Source organism: Condylura cristata, unplaced genomic scaffold (genome assembly GCF_000260355.1).
Source record: "Condylura cristata isolate star-nosed mole 26May11 unplaced genomic scaffold, ConCri1.0 scaffold00025, whole genome shotgun sequence".
Taxonomy (NCBI): Eukaryota; Metazoa; Chordata; class Mammalia; order Eulipotyphla; family Talpidae; genus Condylura; species Condylura cristata.
Window position 1 is genome coordinate 201881 of NW_004567126.1, and position 27996 is coordinate 229876.

At 44.5% G+C, this 27996-nt stretch overlaps 1 protein-coding gene across 1 annotated transcript; it reads left to right on the plus strand.

Annotated features, from left to right (window-relative positions):
* The first annotated feature begins 9474 nt into the window (after nt 1-9474).
* ECSIT (ECSIT signalling integrator) lies at nt 9475-27898 on the plus strand. The gene is made up of 9 exons (XM_012729808.1): nt 9475-9597; nt 9797-9937; nt 15954-16072; nt 20982-21399; nt 21636-21859; nt 26374-26428; nt 26551-26699; nt 26872-26977; nt 27537-27898. Exons 3-9 carry the CDS (start codon nt 15977-15979, stop codon nt 27806-27808), a joined length of 1320 nt encoding a protein of 439 aa, XP_012585262.1. The 5' UTR covers nt 9475-9597; nt 9797-9937; nt 15954-15976; the 3' UTR covers nt 27809-27898.
* Nucleotides 27899-27996: the final 98 nt, after the last annotated feature.

The following is a 27996-nucleotide window of genomic DNA, read 5'->3' on the forward strand; positions in this document are numbered from 1 at the left end:
CTGAGGCTCCCTCTGCACCTTCTCTCCTCACATGTTTTTGAAGCTCAGGAGGCGGCCCGGGCTTCTTCCAAAGCTGCCCCATTGGTTGTAGGGGCCTGCCAAGGGGCGGGGCGCCCCCCCCCATCAGCCACCCCCCCCCCTTGTGATGTCAGGGCCTTGGTATTGGGAGCTGATTGTGTCATTGTTTCCACCTAGGGGGGCAGCGTGGAGTCTTTTTTTGGGGGGGGGTGTTGCTTAGCCAGACAGAAGCCAGCCCTTCTCCATCCCCTGCCCCCCCCCACACACACACACCCAACACACTGTTCTTTGGGCATCTGACTGGATCTGAGTCTTTTTGTGTCTGTTTCTGAGGCCATCTTCATCTCTCCCCAGTCTTGAGGCAGAACAGCCACAGGAGTAATTTTTTGACTATACCTGGATTTAACCGCAGACACCAACACCTACACCCCTCCCCTCTAAGCCTCTGTTGCCACATCTGTAAAATAGGCTGAGAATGGTGTGAGGATCAGAAGAAATAAAAACCTGGGGGAGCAAACATCCTATATGTCATGTTCGCCATTTACCCGTAAGTCACCTGAGTCACAGAATGACTGTGTTTATGTCCCAGACAATGGTCACCCCCATATGTCCCTGTCCAGGATATGCTGGCCTGAAGGAAACGTCTGCAAGCAGTAATGGGTGATATGTACATATGCCACATATGTCAAGGTCATGTTAGTCATGGCATTTGGGTGACATGTTCGCAACCTCCCTTGTACTAATATGTTAAGGTCATGCAATCTGCTAGCCATGTGCTAAGGGGAGGGCTATGATATGCTAATATAACATCAGCCCCTGTGCAAGGACCCATTCCAAGTGTCAGTTCAATCCTCACAACACCCTCAGAAGTGGATGCTAATATATGTTTTTTATACGTGGACAAACAGTCACAGGACTGTGGCATCCCCGTTTGCCAGTGACAGAGCAGAAGTCAATTCTATAAGGCTAAAATATGGTTTCTCGTCCCAGGCATTGTTGACATTCTGGCAAGATTTTTTTTTTTAAAGATTTATTTCTTTGTGCATACAGAACTGGGGTACAGGCGAGAGGTGCAGGGGTGGTGAGACGATTCACCAGACAGAGTGGGGAGCAGAACACGCAGATCGATGAAGTACACTGCTCCTGGCAAGATCTTTCTTGGGGAAGACAAGGTGGGACAGGGAGTGAGGGATGCCCTGGACCTTGGATGCTTCTGCTAGACGCCAGTAGCATCCCTCTCAATCTTGACAGAAATGTCTCCAGGCATGCCACATGCTGGGTGTGGTGGGGGGATTGGAGGCAGATCCTCCAATTTGAGAACGACTAGGCTAAGGTAGTGTGCTAAGGACAAGGTGAAATATTGAAGATACAAAATACACAAAATTAAATAATTCCTGCTGAGTGACTTAACTATTAACTAACTCCTCACTTCTGAGATAAAGTCGATATGGGTAAGAGAGGGGTAATGACTACTGTGCCTTGTCACATGGCAAGAGGTTGGAGGAGGCAAGGATTAAATGCATAGATTCTGAAATCCTGTCGAAACCAAAGAGCCATTGGCAGATCGCTACTGCGCATGTAAGATCCTACATCTCGGCGGCGCCTGCGGCCGGCGCCCCCTGGTGGCTGAGAAGGGGCAAGGCGGGGCGGTGACTGGCGGGATCCTGGCGGCGATGACGCACGCGTTGACTCACTGGACACCCGTCTTCCCCCTCCGTTCCCCATTTCCCGACCCGTGGCCGCTTGGCCATTTATAGAATCTGCTGGAGCTCTGTAGTCATTGCACAGGCACGACTGGGGCGGGGTGGGGGAGTTCCTGGTGCGCCCCCGGACAGGACAGGAAAGAGCATCTGATTTGTCCTTCCAATTCTGGATCTGTCTCTAGAGTCCTTCGATGTCCCTTTCTCTGCATTGCCTACCCTTGTACGTTGACTTTGTCCTCTTTCTCTATGCCTCTTCTTGTCTCACTGACCTTGTGTGTATATCTCCTTGTCGCTTGTGTCTCTGTGACCTCTTCCTCTTTGTGCTGTTCGTGTTCCATAAATTTAGTTCATTCTTTTTACTCTCAGTGCCCCCATCTGGTAGATGGAGAGAGGCCCTGGTCACATCCTGAGGCTTCCCAAGGGACGCCCCCCATGACTGATAGTTCAGTGTGCTGTCCCCTACTCATCAGATGTTTCTCAGGCCTTATCAACTGCGTCCCAGTTTCCCATCGAAATGAGAAGGGTGGGTTCTCTTCTGTCTTGCCCTCTGCTCCCCTCAGCAGTGTATCTGAATAGATCTGCCTGTGTTGCTCCTGGCTCTGTCTCTAGTGAATCCTCTCATTCCCCAAGCACCTCTGGCCTGTACCCCCAGGTCTTGTATGCATACATAAATAAATCTTAAAAAAAAGAACAAGAGTGAAGTCTAGTAAGGAATGGAGTTTCCTGGGAAATTGTAGATAGTCAAGAAAAAAAAGCCTTGGGCCCTCCCTGGTGGCAGAGTGAATTAAAGTGCAGCACTATGAGTCTATCGGCAGCCACTGCAGCACAAGTTGGATCCCTGACCAGGGAGCTTACCCACATGGCTCAGACAGACGGCTCCTGTCTCACCCACTGCTCCCCTCAGCAGTGTATTTCCTTTTCTTTCTGGCTTATTTCACTAAGCATGATCTTTTCCAGTTCCACCCATGTTGCTGCAAAAGACATGTGTTTTCTTTTTTTTTTGGTTGCTGAGTAATATTCCATTGTGTATATGTACCACATCTTTTTAATCCAGTCATCCATTTCTGGGCATTTGGGCTCTTTCCATGTCTTTCCAATTGTGAATGAAGCAGCAATAAACATGGGGGTGCAGGTATCTTTTTGAATCAGTGTTTTTTGTTTGTTTGTTTTGTTTTGTTTTCATCTTTTTGGTGGATACCTAGGAGTAGGATTGCTGGGTGATAGGGAAGCTCCATGTTTAGCAGGTTGGTTTTCCATAGTGGTTGTACTAGTTTGCATTCCCACCAGCAGTGCAGAAGAGTTCAGCAGTGTATTTCAGTAGATCTGCCTGTTCTGCTCCCCACTCTATCTGGTAGGGCCTGTCACCCCACACACACACACCTGTGGCCTATATCTCAGTTCTTGTATGCATACATTAAATCTTTTTTTAAAAAAGAAAGAAAAGCTTTACCTTTTATCAAACTTCGCTGACACCTAGAATCTTTTGATTCTCAGAAACATTACACATACAACACACACAAGAACATATACCTCTAGGGAGAGTCACAGCCCCTTTCCTCCTGCTCTTATCCCTCTTACCTTGGCAACCTCTCCTCACCTAGCTTTCCCTTTCCCCAAAACAGGCAGAGAGAGGCACTTAATCCTTACTGTCACCCTCTCTTTGACCCACTTTGTAGATAAGGAAACTCAAGTTCAGAAAAGCCAAGCCCCTCTTCCAGAGTCTCCTATTCCTGCTGCTCCCAGTTCTTCCACATGTATTTATACTTCAGGATCTTTGCACTAAAGTTCCTTCCACCTGAACACATTTCTTTAAGATGCCTAAATGGCCTCCTTCACTCAAATACCACCACTTTAGAGAAGCCCTCCCTGACCATCTGCCCTAAAATAATAGCATGCTTTACCTTCTTACTGACTGTGAGTCAGTTGGGGTTTTTTCAGTCTAAATTTTATCATCTCCAAGTCACAATGGTGATCATAAGTGTGCACCCTTTAAAACAGTAACAGATACAACACGTGTGTAGAAATTCTTGCAGCGAAACACAGCATTCCAACAGAGACAAATGGCATAAGGGAGCTGTTCACATGCCTCTGACTGTGGTGTTTCCCACCATAAAGTGTTTCATTCTAAAAAAGTGGTTTTAAAAGTCCTTACCACTTTTATCTTCTCTCTCCACTTTATTTTTCTTATCTCCTTATTATGGTTCATCCTTTTAGAACAGAAACTCCACAGAGACAGGGTTTGCTTGTTTTATTCACTGTTCTATCTCTAGTGGCCAGCACAGTGCCTGCACACAGATGGTACTCAAAAAATGCTGAGTCAGTGGAATTAAAGCAGTTTAGTGAGGATTTGAGCCCATGTCTGTCTGAAGTGTTGATACTTACACCAAAAGAAGGGTATAATTTCCCAGCACCTTTTGGACTGATGGTAGTTGAGACTGGGGTGCCTTTTGTATTTCCATTTCAATCTTTCCCTGAAGACCACTTGGAGGTTATAGAAGTGGGGGAGTGAATCATAGGCTCTGGGTGGATTTATTCCAACCCATTCTACATTCTATAGCTTCTCACTCCCTTTTCTATCCTTGAGCTTTTTTTTTTTTTTTAGAAGAACTGGGGTATAGATCATAGGTGTGGGGAGTAAGGGAATTCACAAAAGACAGAGCAGAACAGGCATATTTACTAAAATAAGATTTACTGCTGCTAAGGGAAGCAGCAGGCAAGACAGAAGAGGTCTGATGTGCCATATGTGGGTTATTCCCTAGCCAGGGATCGAACTAAGGCCATAGGGGTGAGTGCTGAGACTTAACCCCCAGGCCACCAGGGAGGTCCTCTAACCTTGAGCTTCACAGGAAGATGTTTTGTAGGAAAAACACCTGGTTGAACAAGAGAGCTTAAAAAAGAAAGTAGATGAGTGACAATAAGATTGACAAAACATCAGAATAGCCAACAATACATGGTGCTGGAGAGACTTCAAACATTGTTGGTGAGTGTGGGCAATTTCAAATGACAGGCATTCTTATCTTTTCTAATAGTTACTTCTTTGTGTTAACTTGATTGGACTACAAGAAAGCCTAGACACTTGGTCAAACACTATTCTAGGTGTGTCTGTGGGAGGTATTTTTGGATGAGATTAATATTTGAATTTATAGAGTGAATAAAACAGATTGCGCTTTCCAATATAGTTGGGCCTCATTAGATCAATAGGAGGCTGAGTAGAACAAAAAGTCTGACCTTCCATCTAGTAAGAGGAAGCTTCTCCTGTTTTGGAGATGTGGGTCTTTTCCTGCCTTCAGACTGAAGTTGACACATCAACTTTTCTTGGGTCTTAAGTCTCTTGGTCTTGCACTGGACTCCTACCTTTAATTCTCCAATTTTCAGGCATTTGGGTTCGGGCTGGGACTCCAAGCATGCATTCACCTGGGTCTCCAGCATGCCAACTGCTGATCTTGGACTTCTGTCCCTGTAATAACATTAGCCAATTCCTATAATCTATCTTCCCTTTCTCCACAAACCTTGCCTAACACACACTCTGAGCCAGTAAATCCTCTTTTTTAGACTCTTCCTAAGAGGTATGATAAGTGCAAAGAACATTTATTGCAGTGACTTTGTAATAATAACAAGCCATCTTGTAGATCTATCTACAGGAACCAAGTGAGACAGAAAAAGTTGAAGGCAGAATATGCAGCACTTCATTTCAATGGAATAAATGTGCTATAGTTAAGAGCAGGGGCTCTGGATTAGCATCCCATCGATTTAGGACATGGTTCCTAAAGTCATGTGATCTAGACGGGTGTTTGAACTTCTCCGTGCCTCCATTTTCTCTTCTAGAAAATGGGCATTTTGATGACTGTTTTGCAGATTGGTTTGTTTCTTTAACTTTTTATTTTGAGATATTAATATACTTAGAGAAAAATACAAAGGTAGCATAACTCCCTTATATTCTTAACCCAGTTCACTCTTTATTATATATTCATAGCCTATTTATCAAAACTAAGAAATTACTCTTGTACAATACTATTATAAAACCAGGATTTCTAGTCATGTCCTTCTTCTGTTCCAGGGCCAATCCAAGATCCCTCATCCCATTTAGCTGTCTCCTTAAACTCCTCTAGCCCATGATAGTCCCCTGGTCTTTAACAAGTGTGATGCTTTTTTGAAGAGTACTGGTTGGTGATTTTTGTTGATCTTCTCTCATTTTGGTCTGTCTTGATAAGATCAAGATTTTTGTATTACTGAGAATACCAGAGGGTTGATTTCCCTTCTTATATCAGGAGCTTATGATGTCACTATGACTCATCGCTGCTGCAATGAACTTTAGATTGTGTTTGCCAGGTTCCTCCACTGTGCAGCTACCATTTTCTTCAACCTGTACTTGTTAAGGGGTCTATCTAAGGACTTCACACATTTTACTGTGTTCTATGTTAATAAATGTTTATATGTAAATGCCTATGTTTGACCACTTCTAAAAGGGGAAATAAAATAAGAGTTGTGGTTGCCTCAAGAAGGGGAGGAACTGCAATGGAAGCTCTGAAGGAAGCGAATAGGTCAGTGACTATTCCACCACCACCTGTGATCGTGTGCCTTCACCCACACCGGAGTTGAGCGGAGTGAACATCGCCTGCTATAACTGAGCATGTTTAGCAGAGGGCAGTAGCGTGCCTAGCAGCTGCCCACGCAGCCAGCAACGTGATGAGAAGGCGCGTGTGAGTTCCTCTCAGCTTAGCCAAGGAAAGGACTGTGCTGCGGCTGCCCAGAGTGCTGGTGCTGTTCTAAGAGTGGCTGCGTGTATCCTGTGCATCCCAGGGCCTCAGCAGGCCTTAAAATCTGCAGAAACGGCATTGTGGGAGCTGATAATCATCCTGCCTGGGGCCTCTGCTACTGTCAACCCGTCATTTTATGTGCCTAAACACTCAAGTTGTTAACAGCCTAATACTGAGGCTTTCTGCAGGAACCCAGGAACCCCAGCCCAATGGAACTCCATCTCTTAATACTTAAAGAAAAAAATATATTTATTTTTATTTATTTTATGCATATATAATAATGGTGTGGTGGACAGGTGGAAGGTTGGGAAGGGAGGAGAGGATTCACCAGAGACAGAGTGGGAAAACAAAACCTGTGATAGCTACATAGTGCTGAGACTGAACCCCTTACACCACCAGGGAGGCCCTTTTACTACTTCTTAAAGTATAACTTTTGGGGGACCTCCTTGGTGGTGCAGGGGTTAAAGTCTCAGCACTATGAAGCTATCCCCAGCCATTGCAGCATAAGTTTGATCCTGGCCAGGGAGCTGACCCACATGGTGTCCAGACCTCTTCTGTCTCCCTGCCCCGCTGTTCCCCTCAGCAGTGTACTCCCCACTCTGTCTCTGGTGAATCCTCTCACCTGCACCCCTGGCCTGTACCACCGTTCTTGTATGCATAAATAAATACATCTTTAAATAAATATATATGTATATATAGTGTAACTGTTAAAATTGTGATAAAATATAAATTACTTAAAATTCACCATTTTAAAATATATAATTCTGTGGTGTTAACTATATTCACAATGTTGTGCAACCACCACAGCACCATCATTGGAATTTTTTCATCTCCCCAAACTGAAAAGATGTCCATTAAACACCAACTCCCTCCTCTCCTCCTCAGTCCCTGACACCCACTATTTCCTTACTTTACTTATGAATTTTACTGCTTTATGTTCCTGGAATCATGTACTATTTGTCTTTTTGTGGCTGGCTTATTTCACTTAGCACAGTATCAAGGTTCATTCATTTTGTAGTTGTTTCATAAGTGCCTTCCTTTTTATGCTGAATAATAATATTCCATTGTGTATGTATGACTTATTTTGTTTATCTATTCATCCAACCATGGATACTTGAATTGCCCTGGATATTGTGAATAATGCTACAGTAAACATGGGTATACAAATATGTCTGTGAGTCCCAGCTTTCAGTTCTTTTGGGGCACATAATCTGAAAGCAGAATTACTGGATCATTGGTAACTCCAATGGTAATTCCATTTTCATTTTATGAAGAACTACTTGACTGTCTTCCATAGTGGCTAAGCAATTCCAACAGCAACATAAAGGTGCCATTTCTGACCCTTTTATATGGGTCCCGGCCAGAAGGTGCTTTAGGCTTGTGGAGGGCTTTCAGGACTTGCTTTGGACCAATCCTTTTTGGATAGACTTTACCCACAAGGGGATGGGTAACTTCAGGTGTTTGATTTAGAAATTATATTCTTTGTCTTTTCTGTATTGTATGTTTATTGTATTAAAGTTCCTTTCCATTAAGGCTCTTATGTCTTGTCTTGATGTGGCAGATGGCAGAACCTATTTAGAGCAGACAGGTTTGAGGGTTCAGTGGTGCCCTCTCTCACTGCACTGTAACAAGTACACAGTGATATACAGGCATATCACTGTATAATCATGAAAGCCATGCTTACACTACAGCCTTACCTCTCAGAGGGTAAGGTGTCAAACCAGATTCCATGCCTTCACTGTTGGGAGGGAGAGGAAGGTTTTTGAGGGAATAACCTATGACAACACAAACATGGCTGTTCTGCATAGATTGATATAATTAAACCTCACAAAAACCTATGAGGTTATAATTGACTCATTTTATGGAAGACCTTACAAGGCAGCTCCGAGTCCTGGAGCTAGGTTAGCAGCACCTTCATCACACAAAAAGCAGTTAATAAATGTGGAGGAGGGCCTCCCTGGTGGAGCAAGGAGTTACACCTCAGCGCTATCACACTATATAGCAGCCATTGTGACCTGAGTTATATCTCTGCCCAGGGAGGTAATCCACATGGCACAGCAGACCTCTCCTGTCAGCCTGCTGCTATCCTCAGCAGTGTGTTTCAGTCCATCTGTCTGTTCTGCTCTCCACTCTGCTCTGTCTCTGGTGAATCCCCTGTCTCCTGCTCACACACACACACTGTGGATCACCTCTCCCGCTCCCACTCTCTCACAAACACACACAAACACACCCTCCCACATTTAGCCAACCCAACCCCCCACCTCTTGTATGCATAAATTTGAAAATTCTTTTTTAAAACACACACACACAAACCCTCCCACATCTGGCCAACCCCTCCACCCCCAACACACCTCTTGTATGCATAAACTTGAAAAAATTTTTTTAAGATTTATTTATTTATGCATACAGAACTGGGGTACAGGTCAGAGGTGCCGGGACGGTGAGAGGCTTCACCTGAGACTGAGTGGGGAGCAGATAGAGGAAGTACACTACTGAGGGGAGCAGTGGGCGAGACAGGAGAGGTCTGCCGCGCCATGTGGGTAACCTCCCGGGCAGGGATAGAACTCGCACTGATGCGCTGCGGCCAACTTGCAGTGCTGAGTCCTAACCCGTGGCGCCAAAAGCGAGTGCCTGAAAAATCTTTTTCAAAACACACATCCTCCCACATCTGTACAAAACACCCCCCCCACACACACATACCACCTCCACCTCTTGTATGCATGAATTTAAAAAAATATTTTTTTAATTGGAGCAAATGAAGGAACTCAACACTTCAACCTTTAATTCTACACACACACCCCATTTCAGGTGTGAAAACTGGGGTGCTACCTGGACTCACGAACCACTTAATCTGTAAAGGGTCCAGCTGGCCCAAGGTGCCATCAAGCCGCAAGTCAAGGGAGAGGTTTGGGGGCTGGGAGCCGAGCCTGACTCGTTGTGAGGCGGGGCTAAGCATATGCGCATTCCAATTGGTGTGGCTCCATCAATAGGCGGGAGCCCTCTAAATCAGCATTCTCGATTCGCTGTCTTCCTGGTGGCACATGACCCGGAAATTTTCTGAGCAACATGGCGGCGCCCAGTGGCAAGACAGACCTGGCCTGGAGTGCGTGGCTCGCCTAGTAAGTAGGTTGGCGTGGCGGGAGCAGTGCTAATTGCTGGGATGGACCATTCTGGGCGGCGGCGCGGGAGAGCGGCCCCAGAGAGATCCGGTTGCAGGGCCAGGGCGCCATGACCTTTAGGAGTGAGGGATACGAACCTGCGGTAAAGGTCGGGCTCGTTGTATCCGCCGCTTCACACCCCAGATTTCCCATTTTGCAGATGGGGCAGTTGACGCTTGGAGAGGCTAAGGCCCTTTCCCGAGGTGACTCCGCAAATCGGCATCTAGACTGGAATTCGAATCCGCTGCTGCCTGTTTCTCCTAGAGGACGCTGAATCCTTACAGCCAGCCCCAGAGCTGCTGTAGGTACACCCGCGACGGGACTCAGATTTATTAAAACTTTTGTAGAAATTTATCTCTTCTTCCCATTCAACTGATAATAGGAACTATGTATATATATCAGGCATTGTCCCGGGAGCTGGAGACATAACAATGGGGGAGTCAGACCAAAAAAAAAAAAAAATCCCGACTTCCTGTGGGAGCCAGATATAAATAAACAGAACAGGTTATTCCAGTGCTAATAATTGCTAAAAACTCACTCATAGAGGTAATGGGGGCTTTAGAATGGGAGAGGGCAGCAGTCAAAGGAAGTCTTGCTCATTTCAGTAGAGACCCAAATGACCAGAGGATCTGGAGAAAGAAATTTCCAAACAGGGAAAGCCAAGTGCAAAGGTCCTGAGACTACAATAAAATTGTGTAAAAAACAGTGTAGCTGGAGTCGCCAGTAGTAACAGTCGAGTTTGGAAGAGTAGGCCCTGTCTGCTTTTTCTTAAGTGTGATTCACCATTAGTGATTTTCGGCAGGGAACACTGAATTTAGTTTACAGTTTAAAAAGCTCACTGGCCACACAGTGGGGAGAAAACTGATTGGAGGCAGGTAAGCAAATAAGTGGGAGGGAAGCTGAGTAACTTACTCATGAAGTAGGTCATTGATTGGCATGGTAGCTTGCAGGTGGAGAGAAAATGATGCATTTGGAAATAGTCACTAGAATTAGTTGATAGAATGACTAGAGGAGTCAGGGATAAAGTAGACTAAGAAATGACTCCTAGGTTTATGACCTGAAAGATAAGGAATAAATGTGTTATTGGGATAACATGGGAAGGAATAAATTTAAGTGGTGTCACTTAAAACTTAAGGGGGTGTTGGCCCTCCCTGGTGGCGCAGCGGGTTAAAGCGCAGCACTGAGAACCTAAAGCCGCTTCCACATGAGTTTGATTCCCACCTGACCCGGAGGTGACCACATGGTGTGGCAGACCTCTCCTGACCTGCCCGCTGCTCCCCTCAGCAGTGTACTTCGCCGATCTGCTTGTTCTGTTCCCCGCTCTGTCTCTGGTGAAGCCTCTCGCCGCCCCTGAGCCTCTGGCCTGTACCCCAGTTCTGTATGCACAAATAAATAAATCTTTAAAAAAAAAAAACTTAAGGGGGTGTCAGTTTGCAACAGATTAAGTTTAAGATGACTAGTTGTAAGCCAGAGTGGCAATTAGTTCAGGGCTGGAAATAAACATTTGGGAGCTATCAATATAAAGATCATTTCTTTTTTTCTCAACACTGAGATTTATTTATTTATGCATACAGGAACTGTGGTACAGACCAGAGGTGTGGGGGTGAGAGGCTTCATCGGAGACAGAGTGGGGAACAGAACAGGCAGACTGACTGAAATACACTGCTGAAGGGAGCAGTGGAGAGACAGGAGAGGTCTGCTGGACCATGTGGGTCCTCCCTGGATCTAATGCCTGCTGCCATGGCTGCAGATAGCTTCTTAGTGCACCCCTTGTGCCGCCAGGGAGGCCTCTGTTTCTTAAGATTTAGTTTTATTTATGTATACAAGAATTGGGATTTAGGCCAGCAGTGTGGTTTGGGGGTTAGAGGGCTCACCAGAGACAGTGGGGAGCAGAACAAGCAGATCCACTGAAATACACTGCTAAGGAGGGCAGCCGAGGAGACAGGAGAGTTCTGCTATGCAATGTGGGTCACCTCCCTGGCCAGGATTGACTCATGCAGGTTGCTTTGTACTGCTGTGATTTAACCCCTTGCACCACCAGGGGGGCCCAGTAGCAAAGGTTTAGAGTAAGGTCTTAACCTCAGCTTTATATTAGAGTCTTGGGGACTTTTAAAATGCTGGTGTCTGGCCTATCTTGGTGTGGCTTGGGCATGGAGAGTTTTAAAAGAAACATTGTCAATGCCTACAGGGATATAGATAGAAGAGGAGCAAGTTGAATGATATCTCAGGGTATCACTCTGACAAATTCAGATAGTGGAATTTCTTGTACCCTTATTATGCAAAGTGTGGTCTCCAGACAATCAATTTATTTGTGTAGTTTTGACTCCACCCCAGATTGCATTTTAACAAGATTCCAGGTGTTTCTTCTGCATGTATAAATGTGCAAATACTGTAGAAAAAGCACATCTTACTGATTGAGAAACCAGCCCCAGTGCTAGGAAGAAAACCTAAAATGTTAAGGTTGGAGGAAAAGGCCTCACCTATGCCACATACTTTTAAGAAATTGAATAGGATGAAGCCTGAGAAGTGACTACTGGTTCTGGTAAATATAGTGCATACATAAGGCCTTCATAAGAATGGTGAGGGCAGCAGCTAAGTTGGAGAGGGTGAGGAAAAAGCTAGTGTGTAAATAACTTTCAGGAGAAGCTTTGCTTTAAATGGAGCAGAGAGGGAGAGCAGGAGCAGGAGGGAGTCTTCAGATCATGATGGAAGAAGCTAGCGAAAGTTTAAATGACAATAAGCGTAGTCCAGTAGATGCAACAAGACATACAAAAAGTATTCGACCAAATTCAGTATTCTTATAAAAATACTAGACATCTAGAATAGATGGGAACTTTCTCATTCTGACAGACAACATCTATGAAAAATCCATAACTGACATTATAACTAATGATGAAAGACTAAATGCTTTTCCCCTACTATCCAGAACAAGACAGTCCTCCCTGGTGGCGCCACAGATTAAAGCACAGCACTGTGAGCGTATCTGCAGCCACTGCAGCACGAGTTCAATTCCCAGCCAGGGGGGTGACCCACATGGCACAGCAGACCTCTACTGACTCACCCACTGCTCCCCTCAACAGTGTATTTCAGCCAGTCAACCCATTCTGTTCCCCATTCTGTCTCTGGGGAATCCACTCCCCGCGCCCCCCCCCCCCCATACCTCTGGCCTATACCTGAGTTCTGTATGCATAAATAAATAAATCTTTAAAAAGAGGGAAAAAAAGAACAAGACAAAGGTGTCCATGCTTGCCACTTCTACTCAACATTGTACTAGAATTCCAGCAAGGACACTTAGACAAGAAAAGTAAAAGGCATCAAGATTGGAAAAGAAGAAGTAAAACTATACTTGCAAAAAACATAATCTTGTACATAGAAGATCTTAAGGAATTCAACCTTACTGAACTCGGAGTTGCAAGATACAAAATCAACATTATTTCTGTTTACTAGTAATGAATAATGTATAAATTAAGAAATAATTCCATATATAATAGCTGTAAAGAATAAGTATATATGAATAAATTAACCAAAAAATTAGCAAAATGTAATAAATTTAACAATTTCACTAAAATTTCTAAAGCATCATTAAGGGAAATTAAAGAAGCTCTAATAAATAGATAGGTATCCCACATCCATGGATCAGATTTAAGAAACCAGTAATCCTCAAATTAGTCTGCAAATTGAATTCTACTTCAACAACTGATTTTCCTTTTTCTTTTTTTTTCCCTAAAGGTGACAAATGATTCTAAAATTTGCATGTAATTGTGATCTACAATAGCCAAATAACGTTAAGAAGTAAATAGGGGCCTCCCTGGTAGTCTGAGGGTTAAGTTTCAACACTATTATTCCCCGTCGCCCAAGTTCAATCCCTGACAGGGGGCTAACCCACTTATGAGACAGCAGATCTCTCCTGTCTTGCTCTTCCCTTTAGCAGTGTAGTTTAGTAAATTTGCCTGTTTTGCTCCCCACTCTGTCTTCTGGTGAATCCTCTCACCTCCATTACCTCTGGCCTATACCCCAGTTCTTCTATGCAAAAAAAAAAAAAGTAAATAGGTAGATTTTACACTTCCTGATTTGAAAACTTACAAACTACAATAATCAAATATCCTGGTACTGGCATTTCTTCATTGATCAACATATGGATCAGTGAAGTAGAATAGAGAGCCCAGAAATAAGCCCTTACATTTATGGTCAGTCACTTGCAGCAAGAGTGCCAAGACAAAATAAGGAAAGAATTCTCTTTTAACAAATAGTATTAGAATAACTGGATATCTACACAAAGTTGAAACCCTTCCTCATACCATTCACAAAAATTGATTCCAAGTAGACCATACCCCTAAATGTAAGTATGAATACTACAGAATGTTAGAAGAAAATATACAAATAAGTCTTTATAACCTAAGGCTAGGCAGATCTTTAGATACAAATCCAAAGTACAACTGTAAATGAAAAACAGTTGGACCTCATCAGAGTAAAAACGTTGTACTGCAGGTAATAACATCAAGAAAATGGAAAGACTCATTTAATAGACCAATTTTAACTTATTTTTATTTTATGTATGTATTTATTTATTTATTTTAAAGATTTATTTATTTGTGCATACAGAACTGGGGTACAGGCCAGAGACGCGGAGGGTGAGAGGATTCACCAGAGACAGAGCAGGGAGCAGAACAGGCAGATCGATGAAGTACACTGCTGAGGGGAGCAGTGGGCGCCATGTGGTCACCTCCGGGGCAGGCGGGAATCGAACTCATGCGGAAGCGGCTTTAGATTCTCAGTGCTGTGCTTTAACCCGCTGCGCCACCAGGGAGGGCCCTATGTATTTATTTTTAATTAAGGTAATACTGGGATACTCCCATCACATATTCACCCATTTTCCACCACAGACCATTGTGCTTCTTTCCTCTTGTCCTTTCCCCTCCCTGAAACAAGCCAATTTTTAAATTGACAAAGGATCTAAATAGACATTTCTCTAAAGGAGATACACACTGCCCAATAAACACATGAAAAGATGCTCAACACCATTAATCATTAGGGAAATGCAAGTCTAATCCATAAAGAAACACTACTTCAGGCCCACTAGGATGTCTATAATCAAAAAGAAACAATAGCCTGAGGGGAGTAACTAATTGTCCAAAACTGAACAATGATATAAGAAAATAAATAAATTTAGAAAAAAATAGCGAGCATTGGGAAGATGTGGCAAAACTGGAGCCCTCATATACTGCTTGTAGGAATCTGAAATAGCCACTTTGGAAAATAGATGGATAGTTTCCCAGAGTTTAAACAAAGATTTGACTAAGAGAAGCATATGCATGTTCACACAAAAACTGCTATATTAGTGTTAGTATCATTCATATTTAGCAAAAGGAATTAAATTTTTACATATGCCTCAGGGTGACTGAGCTTTGAAGATAGGGTAAATGAAAGAAACTAATCAGAAAAGAATATGTCATGTGATTTACTATATGAAGCACCCTGAGCTGGTGCCAAGGGCCAGCTCTGGTGAATAGGGTTGAGGAAAGGGGCCCAAAAGGACTGACAGACACTTAATAGAGTTTAAAAGAAGCAGGACCCAGGAGACACAAGGCTTTTATTTTGGCCTCAAACCTCCCAAGTGTCAGGTGTAACTTGTTTTTAGTGATAAAAACAGCCTCCCGTTTTTCTGTTAGCTGTTAGACAATGAATCTTATTTTTAGTATTTAGCCTTGTCCAGCACATATTTACTGCCAAGGTTTTGCGTTATTGGGTATGTTTTATTCCTTTTTTAATTTTATCTGCTTCTCAGGTGTAGCTTTGCTGACAAAAGAAAGGACATCATGTTCTGGACAGGGACCAGTCTTTCAGCCCATGTTGACCAGTCTTTCAGTCATGACCTTGACATTTTCCTTGTCTTAGCACCTTACACCTTAGGGGTCTCCAGTAAGCAGGCAAATCTATTGCAACAATAAATTAGGGGTTGTCTAGGGTTGACAGTGAGAGGAAATGATTGACAGCTAATGGGTAAAGGTTTTCTTTTGGGTGTTCCAAAATTAGATTGTAGTGATGTTTGTACAATTCTGTATATATTAAAAAGCAAGCTATTTTTAGAAAGAAATTAACATGGAGGATACCATTGCAGGGGCAAATTCCTTACAATATGAAGGGGTTAACCCACAGAATAGGAAACCTTGATTTTAATAGTCATCCAAGCCCCACCTTGTGGATGAGGGAACAACTAGGACTGGCAAGTTAGCCATGCCATCTGGAATATGACATCACCCACTAGAGGTTCTCATCTCCATTAGCTAGCCTGATGCTGTCTCCTCTCTCTTGACCAGGTGGTTGTCCATCAAGCAGAGGCATGAGCTGGGTCCAAGCCATCCTGCTGACCCGGAGCCTCTCTCGGGGCTGGGGAAGCATTTGCAGGGCAACTCTGTCTGGAGCCCCTTTTTCTCAGGTAAGCACCAACTAGTAAGTCATTTGGATGGAAGGTAGCTGATAGGTATGGGATATGTCCTCATGTCCTTCACAATCCCCCCAGAGAAGTTCTGCAAGGACTGGGCTAGCCTGTCTGCTCTGAGAGCCCATTGAACATGCTTTATCCATTTTAAGAGGCATGAGGACCTAATTGTCTAGGAAGCTGAATTTGAAAGTAAGAATGGTTAAGCTAAGTGAATTTGGATACTGACTGTGGGTAGTTCCTGCATATACTTGTACAGAAGGGGGCAGAAAATTGAACTTTCATCTCTCTCTTTTTTTTTTTTTTTTAAGATTTATTTATTTGTTTATTCATACTAGAGCTGGGATGTAGTTCAGAAGTGTTGAGGGAAGCATTGAGTGGATTCACCAAAGACAGAGTGGGGAGCAGAACAGGCAGGCTGACTGAAATATACTGCTGAGGGGAGCGGCGGGGAAGACAGGAGAGGTCTGCTGTGCTATGTGAGTCACCTCCCTGGCCTGGGATCAGACTCATGCTGCAGTGGCTGCCTATAGCTTCATAGTGCTGAGACTTAACCCCTTGCACCACCAGGGAGTCCCCTGAGCTTTCATCTCTTACCCAAAGTCACAAGATGGCCTATATCTGGCCACGGATAGCAAAACATTGATAGCGATGACTCCTTTATTGAGCACTTACTTTCATAGTACATGCCCTGCATCATGCAGTATTTATATTATAGTCATCCTTCAGGATCATTGAGGGGTTGACCTTAGGTACCCCAATCTGAGCATGTTCAAATTCCTTATATGAAAATTCACAACATTTGCATATAACCTACACACACAATCCTGTATACTTTTATTTGTATTTATTTTTTTAAAGATTTATTTATGCATACAGAAATGAGGTACAGCCAGAGGTGCAAGGGCGGGGAGAGGATTAACCAGAAACAGAATGGGAGGCAGAACAGGCAGACTGACAAAGTACCCTGCTGAGGGGAGCAGCGGGTGAGCAGGAGAAGTCTGTTGTACCATGTGGGTCACCTCCCGGGCAGGGATCAAACTCGCACCGAAGCGCCATGACTTGGCTTAGCTTCACAGTGCAGCGCTCCAACCCGCTGTACCAGCAGGGAGGGACCCTGTATACTTTTATTCTTTTTTAAATATTTATTTATTCTTACAGAACTGGGGTACAGGCCAGAGTTGTGGTGGGTAAGAAGATTCACCAGAGACAGAGTAGGGAGCAGAACAGGCAGATTGACAAAAGTAAACTGTTGAGGGGAGCAGTGGGCGGGTCAGGAGAGGTCTGGTATGCCATGTGGATTCCCTGGCTGGGAATCAAACTTGTGCTGCAGTGGCTTCTAGAGTTTCATAATATGGTGTTTTCCCATTGTGCCACCAGGGAGAGCTCCCCTATATACTTTTAAATTATCTCTGGAGTACTTAGAATATTTAATACAATGTAAATGCTATGTGAATAGTTGTTATACTGTATTGTTTAGGGAATAGTAATAAGAAAAAACCCATGTATGTACAGTGCAGTCATTCTAGGCTTAATTACATCATATGGATTTTTTTGATCTGTGGCTGGTTGAACCCATGGATGTGGAATCCAGTTCATTACGTAGAATGTATTTCATTTGTGGTGTCTCTCCTTTGGGGCATTCTAGAAACTCCTTTCTGATTTTTGCCCTATATATATATTCCACTTGTAGAATACCACACTTTTTTACTTTAACACTTTCTTTAAACATCATTTTATCTAAACAGGACATAGAATGACTGTTGGGAGTCAGCTGAGCAGAAAGTCTAAGGGCAGGACTTGAGTCTTAGTCTATTTTGTAGTTGTGTGACACTAGATATCCTCCTTCACTTCTCTGAGTCTCAGTTTCCTTATCTGGAAAATTGGGTACAGTAAGGGCTCTCCCCCAATGGACAGTGGAAAGATTAAATCATCCACATACTCAGAAAGTCCTAAACAATGCCTGAAACACAAGAATATTCAGTTTAAATTTAAAAAAAAGAGAAAGAAAAATGAATATTTGGTAAGTATTAGCTCTTACTAGTCTTGTACTTTTTATTTTTCAAAGGTTTATTTGTTGGCCCTCAGGTGGCACAGTGGTTTAAAGCACCACACTGTGAAGCTAGCTGCAGCTGCTTCAGCACAAGCTCGATCCCCAGCCAGGGAGATGATCCACATGGTACAGCAGACCTCTCCTGTCTCACCCGCTGCTCCCCTCAGCAGTGTACTTCATCAATCTGCCTGTTCTACTCCTCACTCTGTCTCTGGTGATTCCTCTCAACTGCCCTGCACCTCTGGCCTGTACCCCAGTTCTGTATGCCTAATTAAAAAAATAAATCTCTTAAAAAAAAAAAAAGGGGGAGAGTGGGAGGGTGTAAGGAGGAGGAGATGGTAAGGAAAAGAAAGATTTATACAATCAAGAGTTCAAGAACTGGGGTACAGGCCAGAGGTGCGACGGTTGAGAGGATCCACCAGAGACACAGTAGGGAGCAGAACAGCCAGATAGACCAAAATACCCTGCTGAGGGGAGCAGTAGGCAAGACAGGAGAGGTCTGTTGTGACATGTGGGTCACCTCCTTGGCTGGGGATCAAACTCATGCCATAGCATCTGCAGAGTGCTCGACCCCTTAGTGCTCGACCCCTTATGCCATTAGGGAGACCCCACTAGCATTGTATTTTTAAAGATGCCTTATATATAGCTACTCTAATTTAAACATTCAGTTTAAATCAAATTAAGACATTTGCTAGTCTACCATCCAAATATGGGTCAGCAAGTTATGATAAAGGGTCAGATAGTAAGTATTTTTGTCTTTGCAGGCCACCACCTCTGTGTTATAACTGTGGCCAGGCATTGCTTAATGATGTTTCATTCAACAACTGCATATATGACTGTGGTTCCAATAGGTTCCATTTACCTGAATTTATTGTAGACTGTACTATCAATGTTTTGTTATCATTCTCTGTGACATTTGCACAATGATGAAATCACTTAATGAGTGGTTTCTCAGAACATATCCTCATCAGTGTGGTATGACTATACTCAGCTCTGCCACTGTAATGAATGGGCATGACTGTGTTCCAATAAAACTTTAATAACAGAAGCACAGGCTGGCAGATTTTTGTTCCATAGGCTGGTTTGCTGACTCCTATTCTGAGGAATCCGGCCTGCTTCCATCAGTATGCACTCCCTACTTGGGGACTGAGATCTTCTTGAACCACAGGAGGTGCTATCATAACATATGGGGAACTGAGATCTGAGCAGTAAAGTGGGTTGTGGGCATTATATGGCTAGGATACAGTGAAGCCAAGACTCCCATTGATTACAGAACATGTTTTCTTTTGTTGAAATGTATCTTTGAATACATGGTACTTTTAGTTCAAAAATTCAAAAAGTCCTGGGGCTATTCCACAAGGGTCTGTCCCTCTCTTGTTTGACCACCTCTTAACTCCCTTCTCTACAGAGAAGAGATGTTACCTGTTTATTGTAACATCTGGAAGAAATATTCTTCCAGAGATATTTCACAGAAGCAAACAATACGTAGAAACGCAATTCTCTTTACTCAAAATAGTTGAGTCTTCCAACGTTACCACATACACTGAATTACTGAAAACTGAACCATTGCTTCCAGGGGAAACAGGTGGGTTCCTATAATGGGGCCTCTGGGCAGATTTCCATCAGTCACTCCATACGTAACTTTTTTATATGTGAGTTTCTGTTTAGAGTCACTGTATTTAATATACATGGGTAATTCCTTAACATTGAACTCTCAACCAACAGCACTTTAACTTGTGTATAAACAAAGCTTATCTATCACATAGTATATTCTCAGTAGGGAACAGCAGGGCCTTTTTGCAGGCAGGAACACTAGATAATACTTAACAGACAATGGTAGGAAGTCACTTTCAAAAGAGTGAACATGGACTTCCCTGGTGGTGCAGGGATTAAAGACAGCACTATCAGCTATTGCTAGCCACTGCAGCACAAGTTCAAAACACAGCCAGTCAGGGAGGTGACTCACATGGTGCAACAAATCTCTCCTGTCCTGCTCACTGCACCTCTCAGCACTATTTCAATAGATCTGCCTGTGCTGCTCTTCACTTCCTCTGGTGAATCCTGTTACCCCCAACACCTCTGGCCTATACTGCAGTTCTTGTATGTATAAATAAATCTTTAAAAGGAAAAAAAAAAACAGATGTGACCAATATATGCTAAATAAACTTCCAAATTTACTGTCAGAATGAAAGCAAAAAATAAAAAGTCAAGTGGGTCATCCATTGAGTAACTTGAAGTTTTCAATGCATTGTACTTGTCTGCAAATGACAGGGAAATTACCGTAAACACTGATTTGGGGATCACAAATTCCCACAAGTAGGCCAGTTGAAAGCTACAGAATCTGTAAATAATGAGGAGCTACTGTATATACTTGTTTGGTTTTACACATTTGGGAACCTACTTTACACATTGTTTCACACCTTGTTCTTGCTTTTTTTCTATTTAATAATATACTTGGGAGCTTATCTGTGGTCACAGACCCTCCTCAGGGTGTCTTATAACAGCTGGTGATCCTTGTCCATGTTCACAGCTACTTAACAGCTTCCTTTCTGATGCACATTGGAGCCACTTCCACCACTGTAGCAGATGTGTTTATAACTATCAGATTTAAATACCCAGATGAAGGAGGGTATTTGATTGTCACTGCAGGGAATACTACCAAATTGGTGCCACGAGGGTTTTACCATTGTTTTCTCACACTTTTTGTAATGGTACCAGGTTTGGGTTTGGAACCACAGCACTCAAGTTCATTTGCGTGTTATCTATAGGCACCTTTCCCTGGAAGAAGTCAGCCTGGCAGACCTCAGGGGCCATGGGAGGTGCCAGACTCCAACAGCATTTCTCTGTCCCCAGGTGACCTCCCAGATCTGCCGGAACCTCCACTGCAGCATAGCCGCTCATAACTCTGACTCGTCACTCATCCCACATCCCCCTAAGCCCTCTCAGGGCCCTGCAAAGGCCCTGGCACCCCATGAGGAGCTGTTTAGGCAGGCACCTGATGGGGTGCGGGACAAGGCAAGCTTTTTGCAGGCTGTGCAGAACTTTGGGCAGCACAATGTCCACAAACGGGGCCATGTTGACTTCATCTACTTGGCCCTCCGCAAGATGCGTGAGTATGGAGTGGAGCGGGACCTGGCTGTCTACAACCTGCTGCTTGACATCTTCCCCAAGGAAGTCTTCCGGCCACGCAGCATCTTCCAGAGGATGTTCATTCACTACCCCCGGCAGCAGGAGTGTGGGATTGCTGTCCTGGAACAGATGGAGAACCACGGTGGGGCCAGCAGGCCAGCTGGGGGTTGGAGGAGGAAGGGTGCTGTCTTGCTTCCTCTCCTGCTCTCTCTCAGTATCTCTCATGCTGTCTCCCTCTGAATTTCCCTTTCTTATTCTCTCAGATTCTGTTCTTCCTCTCTGCCATTAATTGCCTGACTTAACTCCACCCTGTCTCTCATTCCTTCCACATACTCCCACCCTCTGCTCAGCTCCATCTCTACCCTCTGCCCAGCACAGGGGTGATGCCCAACAAGGAGACAGAGTTCCTGTTGATTCAGATATTTGGACGTAGAAGTTATCCTATGCTCAAGTTCGTGCGCATGAAGCTGTGGTTCTCCCGATTCAAGAACATCAATCCATTCCCAGTACCCCGGGACTTGCCGCAGGATCCTGTGGATCTGGCCAGGTTGGGCTTGCAGCACATAGAGCCCAACCTCAGTGCCAGGGTCACCATCTATCAGGTACTCACCCTTGTCTACACCCTTAACTGACACCCTGAGTGATTTTGGTTTACCCCAGCCAGATGCCATGTGCCTTACTTCTCATCAGTTTGACCTCTGACCTCTGCTTCTACCCCTCTCCTTACACTGTATTTCAGTCATCTCCCTTCCTTTCTGTTTCTTGAGTAGTCCTGTGCTCTCTGTTCTCTTCCAAAAGCACTCTCCCCAGGAACCTCAGATCTCAACTCCACTACCCCTTCCTGACCACTCTGACTGAGGTCCACCTCTTCCCTGTACTGAGCTCAGCTGTTCATTCACACAGTTTCCATGTCTCCAAGTCCTCAAATAGTCTGGTACAAAGCTGACCCTTAGCAATTGTTTCTTGAATAACTGTAAAGAGAATATTCCACTACCTCACAGCTTTTGCTCCAAGTATACATCAAGAGAGAATTATCCATGGCAATTGGTACTTCAGTGAAAGATTGGTAACAAAAGCCAACCCCGGATAACATACAGTTTCCCTCCAAGCCACTCATGCTGACATAAAGAACCCAATTGGGAACTGAGCAGAGGTTTGGGGCATGAAGATCTTCCTGGAGGAAGTGAGGGTGAGCTAGGTCCAGGCAGAACAGGAGAAGCAAGAACATTCCACATAAGGGAGCTGTTGTGTGGGTCAGTCTCAGATAATGCCAGGAGTCACAGAAGATGTTAACAGGGCTTCCTTTGGAAGGATTTTGAGTTAAAGAGCTTGGTTTTGCATCTGTTGGTTGGAGAGAATTGGAAGGTTTTAAGTAGAAGGTGGGGTACCAGTACTTCTAGAAGTATTTGTGCTTTAGCAAGCACTATGTAGTGGCTGTGTGGATGGTGGTTTGATGAGTTGAGGGCAGAACACAAAAGGGCAAGAGTGACTATAGTGTCCAGGTGAAAACGAACAGATTTGGCCTACAACTCACTATAGAGGGGCATAGTTTTTTTGTTTTTTTTTTTAAGATTTACTTATTTATGCATACAGAACTGGGGTACAGGCACAGGGGGTGAGAGGATTCAGCAGAGATAGGAGGGAGCAGAACAGGCAGATCGATGAAGTGCACTGCTGAGGGGAGCAGCGGGCAGGTCAGGAGAGGTCTGCCATGCTATGTGGGTCACCTTCGGCCCTGGGGATCGAATTTGCACTGGAGCAGCTGTGGCTCACCCACAGTTCTGTGTTTCAACCCACTGTGCCACCAGGAAGGGTCAGGGGACATAGTTTTAAAGTAATTTCTTCATTTCTTCAAGTAATTCATTAGAAAAGCCAACACTACATAATGGCACACAGTGATGAGTTCTCTCTTCAGCTCCCAGTCTCCCTCCCCAGTAGTGACCTTTTCCCTGTCCACTAATAGAAAGATCCAGGACATTTGTAAGCATATATGTCCTCTTTATTTTTTCTTTTCGCCTATGGAGAAGGCCCACAAATAATATCTTTTATTTGCCTTCCAGCAGAGGCCACCATCGGTGGTGTTTGCACATTCTCCCCATGTCCACTGGGTTTTCTCCAGACCCTCAGTTTCCTCCTACAACCCAAAGATGTGTGTGTGCAGTTCACTGGCATGTCTAGTTGGAGTGTGTGTATGTGCATGGGTGTGTGTTTGCACACTTGTAGGTGCACATACGCACAGTATGCACCCTTCCACAGAACAGCATCCTGCCTAGGGTTGAGTTCCACCTTTTACCCTGAGCTGCCAGGATAATCTCCAGCTACTTGTGACCCTGAACTGGAAAAAATGAGCTAGAAAATGAAAGGATAACCCAACACTAATATTTTTTTTTAAAGGTTTATTTATTTGTGCATACAGAACTGGGGTACAGGCCAGAGGCTCAGGGGCGGTGAGAGGCTTCACCAGAGACAGAGTGGGGAACAGAACAGGCAGATCCACGAAGTACACTGCTGAGGGGAGCAGTGGGTGGGCCAGGAGAGGTCTGCCACACCATGTGGTCACCTCCGGGCCAGGCGGGGCTTGAACTCATGCGGAAGCGGCTTTAGATTCTCAGTGCTGTGCTTTAACCTGCTGCGCCACCAGGGAGGGCCCAACACTAATATTTAAGTGCTTGTTTGGGTCTGTCTTTAGAAGTTTAGTGATTTTTTTTGTGACCAAAATTGTGCTCTACAAACAAGTCTTTTTTATGTTAAGTACCCTGTGATCAAGTGGTTTCATTCTGCGTGGTTTCACTTAAAATCATAGTCTCAGAACCTGTCCACAGGGTTACTTGAGGACTTATTGTATATCCTTTGAATTAAATACTTGTTTGCCATCTCATGAGAAGTACATATAGAAAAGTTGAAAATATGATGTTTGTCTGCACTAATGAAAAGCTATAAGGGAAATGAAACCCTCTAAGTATCCATCAAGAGAGAATTATCTGTGGCAATGGCACTTCAGTGAAAGATTGTTGACAAAAGCCAGTGAAAAGCTAAAGCAAGCACATTGGTTCAGTAAGCTATTGTAGGTGTGAGGGAAAGAAGGGAAAACTGCATACTTATTTGCCCATTTTCACAAAAATAAACACTGCAAAGATAAGTCTGAAATGGCAAAAATTTATCTTTGGGGATTGGAGATGTGGGGAGAGAGACCAGGAGTGGAAAAGAGACATCTGTTTTTTTATGGGTTGGCATTTAATCATACCCAAAAAAAGAGTGAAGAAAGCACCAAACTGAAAACAAATGGATATGGCTAGAGATCTGATTGATAGCCTGAGAGTAAAAATTCTTCCAACACCCTCCCTGGTGGCACAAAGGGTTAAAGCACAGCACTAAGAAGCTAAAACTACTTCAGCATGAGGTTCAATCCCCACCCCGGAGGTGACCCACACGGCATGGCAGACCTCTCCTGACCCGCCACTGCTCTCCTCAGCAGTGTGCTTCGTCAGTCGGCCTGTTCTGCTCCCCACTTTGTCTCTGGTGAATCCTCTCACCGCCCCTGCACCTCTGGCCTGTACCCCAGTTCTGTATGCATAAATAAATAACTCTTTTTTAAAAATTCTTCCAAGTTATCATTATTCAACTTCACATCTTAGTGCAATATACTTTAGGAGTAAACAAAACCTGCAGAGAAATCCTGACCTTAATCATCTAATGTGATGGTGAGACTAGTTGCAATATAATATCTGTATCTTGATGGGTAAGTCAAATAATAAAATGTATTAGTGTTGACAGGAACCAGAGGAAAAGGGATATAAATACATATAAGTATAGTCAAAAAAAAATTTTTAAAGCCCTCTATAATTTTCTATTTGAAATCAAAGGTCAGGATATGTTGTCCAGAATCTTAGTGGGCCCAAGAACAAAACATACTTTTATTACCCCCTAAGGTAAATACTTTTAGAAAAGTTTCTCCCCAAAACCTCCCAGGTGGCGCAAGAGGTTAATAAGCCTCCATGCTATCAAGCTATGGGCAGCCATTCTGGCCTGAGTTGACCCACATGGCGCAGCAAACCTTTCCTGTCTCATCCACTGCTCCCCTCAGAAGTGTTTCAGTCAGTCTGCCTATTTAGTTCCCTACTCTGTCTCTATAGTGAATCCTCTCACTCCCACACCCCCTCACCTTAGTACTTGTATGCATAAATAAAATAAATCATTTTTTAAAGAAAATGTTTCTCCCCTGGAAGAGTATATTGTAAGCCTCACTTGTTTCTGTTTTTACTAAATAAATGTCAGTACCTTTAAACCCCTCAATTCTTTCCAACTTAGAAGAATGGACAAAGTCATCCACTCGCTGACATTTTAGTCAGTATATGCATTTTTTTTAAAGATTTGTTTATTTATGCATACAAGAGCTGGGGTGCAGGCCAGAGGTAGGGGCAGGAGAGGATTCACCAGAGACATACTGGGGAGCAGAATAGGCAGATCCACAAAATACACTACTGAGGGGAGCAGCGGGTGAGACAGGAGAGGTGCACTGCACCATGTGAGACATCTCCCTGGCCGGGGATTGAACTCTTGCCACATGGTGGTGACAGCCTAACAGCGGTGGGACTTCAACCTGGTACCACCAGGGAGGCCCCTCTAGCCTCCCTAAAGTGTAAATTTTAAAAGATAGACAGGAAGGAGTACCCTCCCTGCCTCTTCCCCAAAGGGAATTTTGTTTCTGTGTCTCCTGGAATACTCTGTGCATATGAAAAGCCCAGCCAATTTTCTGTTTTTAATTTCACAAGCACTAAGCACTTACTGTGTACTAGACAGTTCCAAGCTTTGTAGAACCATCTGAAGTTATTTATTCTCACTTTGCAGTTGGAGGTACTAAGGCTTTCTATTACAGAGACTTGACTAAGGCCACATGATCTGTGGCAAAGCTGGATTTAAAGCAGGGGGTAGACTCCAGGGTTCCTTCCCTGTGAACATCATAAATATGGGCAGCTGTTGTAAACTGAACAAGAAATGGGCTTGGATGAGAGTAGAGTCAAGTGGGGCCCTGAATTTGTTGGATCCCCTTTCACTGCTTTCTCCTAGCTCCTCTGTAAGGCTGAGCCAAAATCCTCCATCCCTGATCTTTCCACAGATGCCTTCATCCAGAGATTCATCGGGTGCCTTGGACCCCAAACCACACATCCTGGGTGAGGCCCTGTACATGAGGCAACTGGGTACTCACTGGACCTGCTGGGTGGATTCCCTAGGCCTTTAGCGAGCCCCTCAGCCACACCCCCTCACACCTCTGGCATGCATGTCTCCATACCAGGAATCCAGAGCCCTGATCAGCAGGAAGCTCTGGCCCATCATGACCCAGCCCAGCCCATCTTCGTGGAAGGCCCCTTCTCCTTGTGGCTTCGAGACAAATGCATCTATTACCACATCCTCAGAGCTGACTTGCTTCCCCCAGATGAGAGGGTAAGAGCCAACATTACTAGTGGAGGTTGGGAGTGGGCTAGCATTGCCAGAGGTTTCATGTAAGAGCTCAGAGGTGAAGGATAGAGGATAGTAGCTTCTGGTAGAATGGGTACATCAGGTGACTACAAAATCCTGGCCTTTTGACCCTACCTGCACCCCTCTCTTGAGGCAGAAAGTGGAGGAGATTCCTGAGGAATGGAACCTCTACTACCCAATGCAACTGGACTTGGACTATGAGCGGAGTGGCTGGGATGACTATGAATTTGACACTGAAGAAGGTAAAAACTGGGATAGGCTAGACTCCAAACACTGCACAGGACAGATGAGGCGTCAGGCCAAGAGGTGGGGCTCAGGTTGTGATTCAGCTTAGCCACCACACACATATCCAGCAGAAGTCCAGGTATACACACATACACACTTCTTGTATCTTTCCTCCATCACATTTTTGGAGCACCTCTGGGCTGGGTTCTGGGTATGACCAGTACAGACCAGGCCCTGCCCTTGGGCAGCTCTAGACAATTGGGGGTAGGAGGGATCAAGCAAGTTATACTATCGGGACCCCCAAGGGAGGAACACACAACAGTTTCAGGAACACACAACAGTTTCAGTTAGGGAGTAGGAGAAGACTTCCTGATAGAATCTTGAAGGATCATCTAGGTGAAGAGTGCAATGAAGTCTGGGCAGAGAGGATAGCTTGTGCAAAGGCTTACACACAGGAGAAAGCCAAAGGGAGCCTCAAGAGATATAGGCTTTGTGATGGGGGTTGAGGGGAAGGGGGGTACACGTAGTGCTCCAGCCCCCAATGCACAAACTTTGAGAGTGCATCTCTCTCAACAGTGGAAGAAGGTCCTATCTTCGCCATATGCATGGCGGGTGCCCATGACCAGGCCACACTGGCCAAGTGGATCCAGGGCCTACAGGAGACCAACCCAGCCCTAGCCAAGATCCCAGTAGTCTTCCGCCTGGGAAGTTCCACAGGAGAGCTCCTGGCACCCTCCCCAGGGCTAGAGGAGGCACCCTTGTCACCTGAAACCCAGGAAGAAGAGGAAGACAGAGACAGCAGCAGGACCAGAGTCGAGTCTGAGTGGTCTAAGGGACAGAGGCTGTGAACTGGTATGAAAGCATGAGATGACCTTTGGATGTACAGCAAATAAAGGCTTTCCCATTTGGGGCTGTTTTCTCTTTGGCAGTGTGGCAACCTCGTGGCACATCTTTACAAGGGATCTCCAAGCGTCCAGCACTGACAGGTCGGGCCCAGGCCTTTTTTCTGACAGCTCCCAGCCTTGTCAATCCCAGA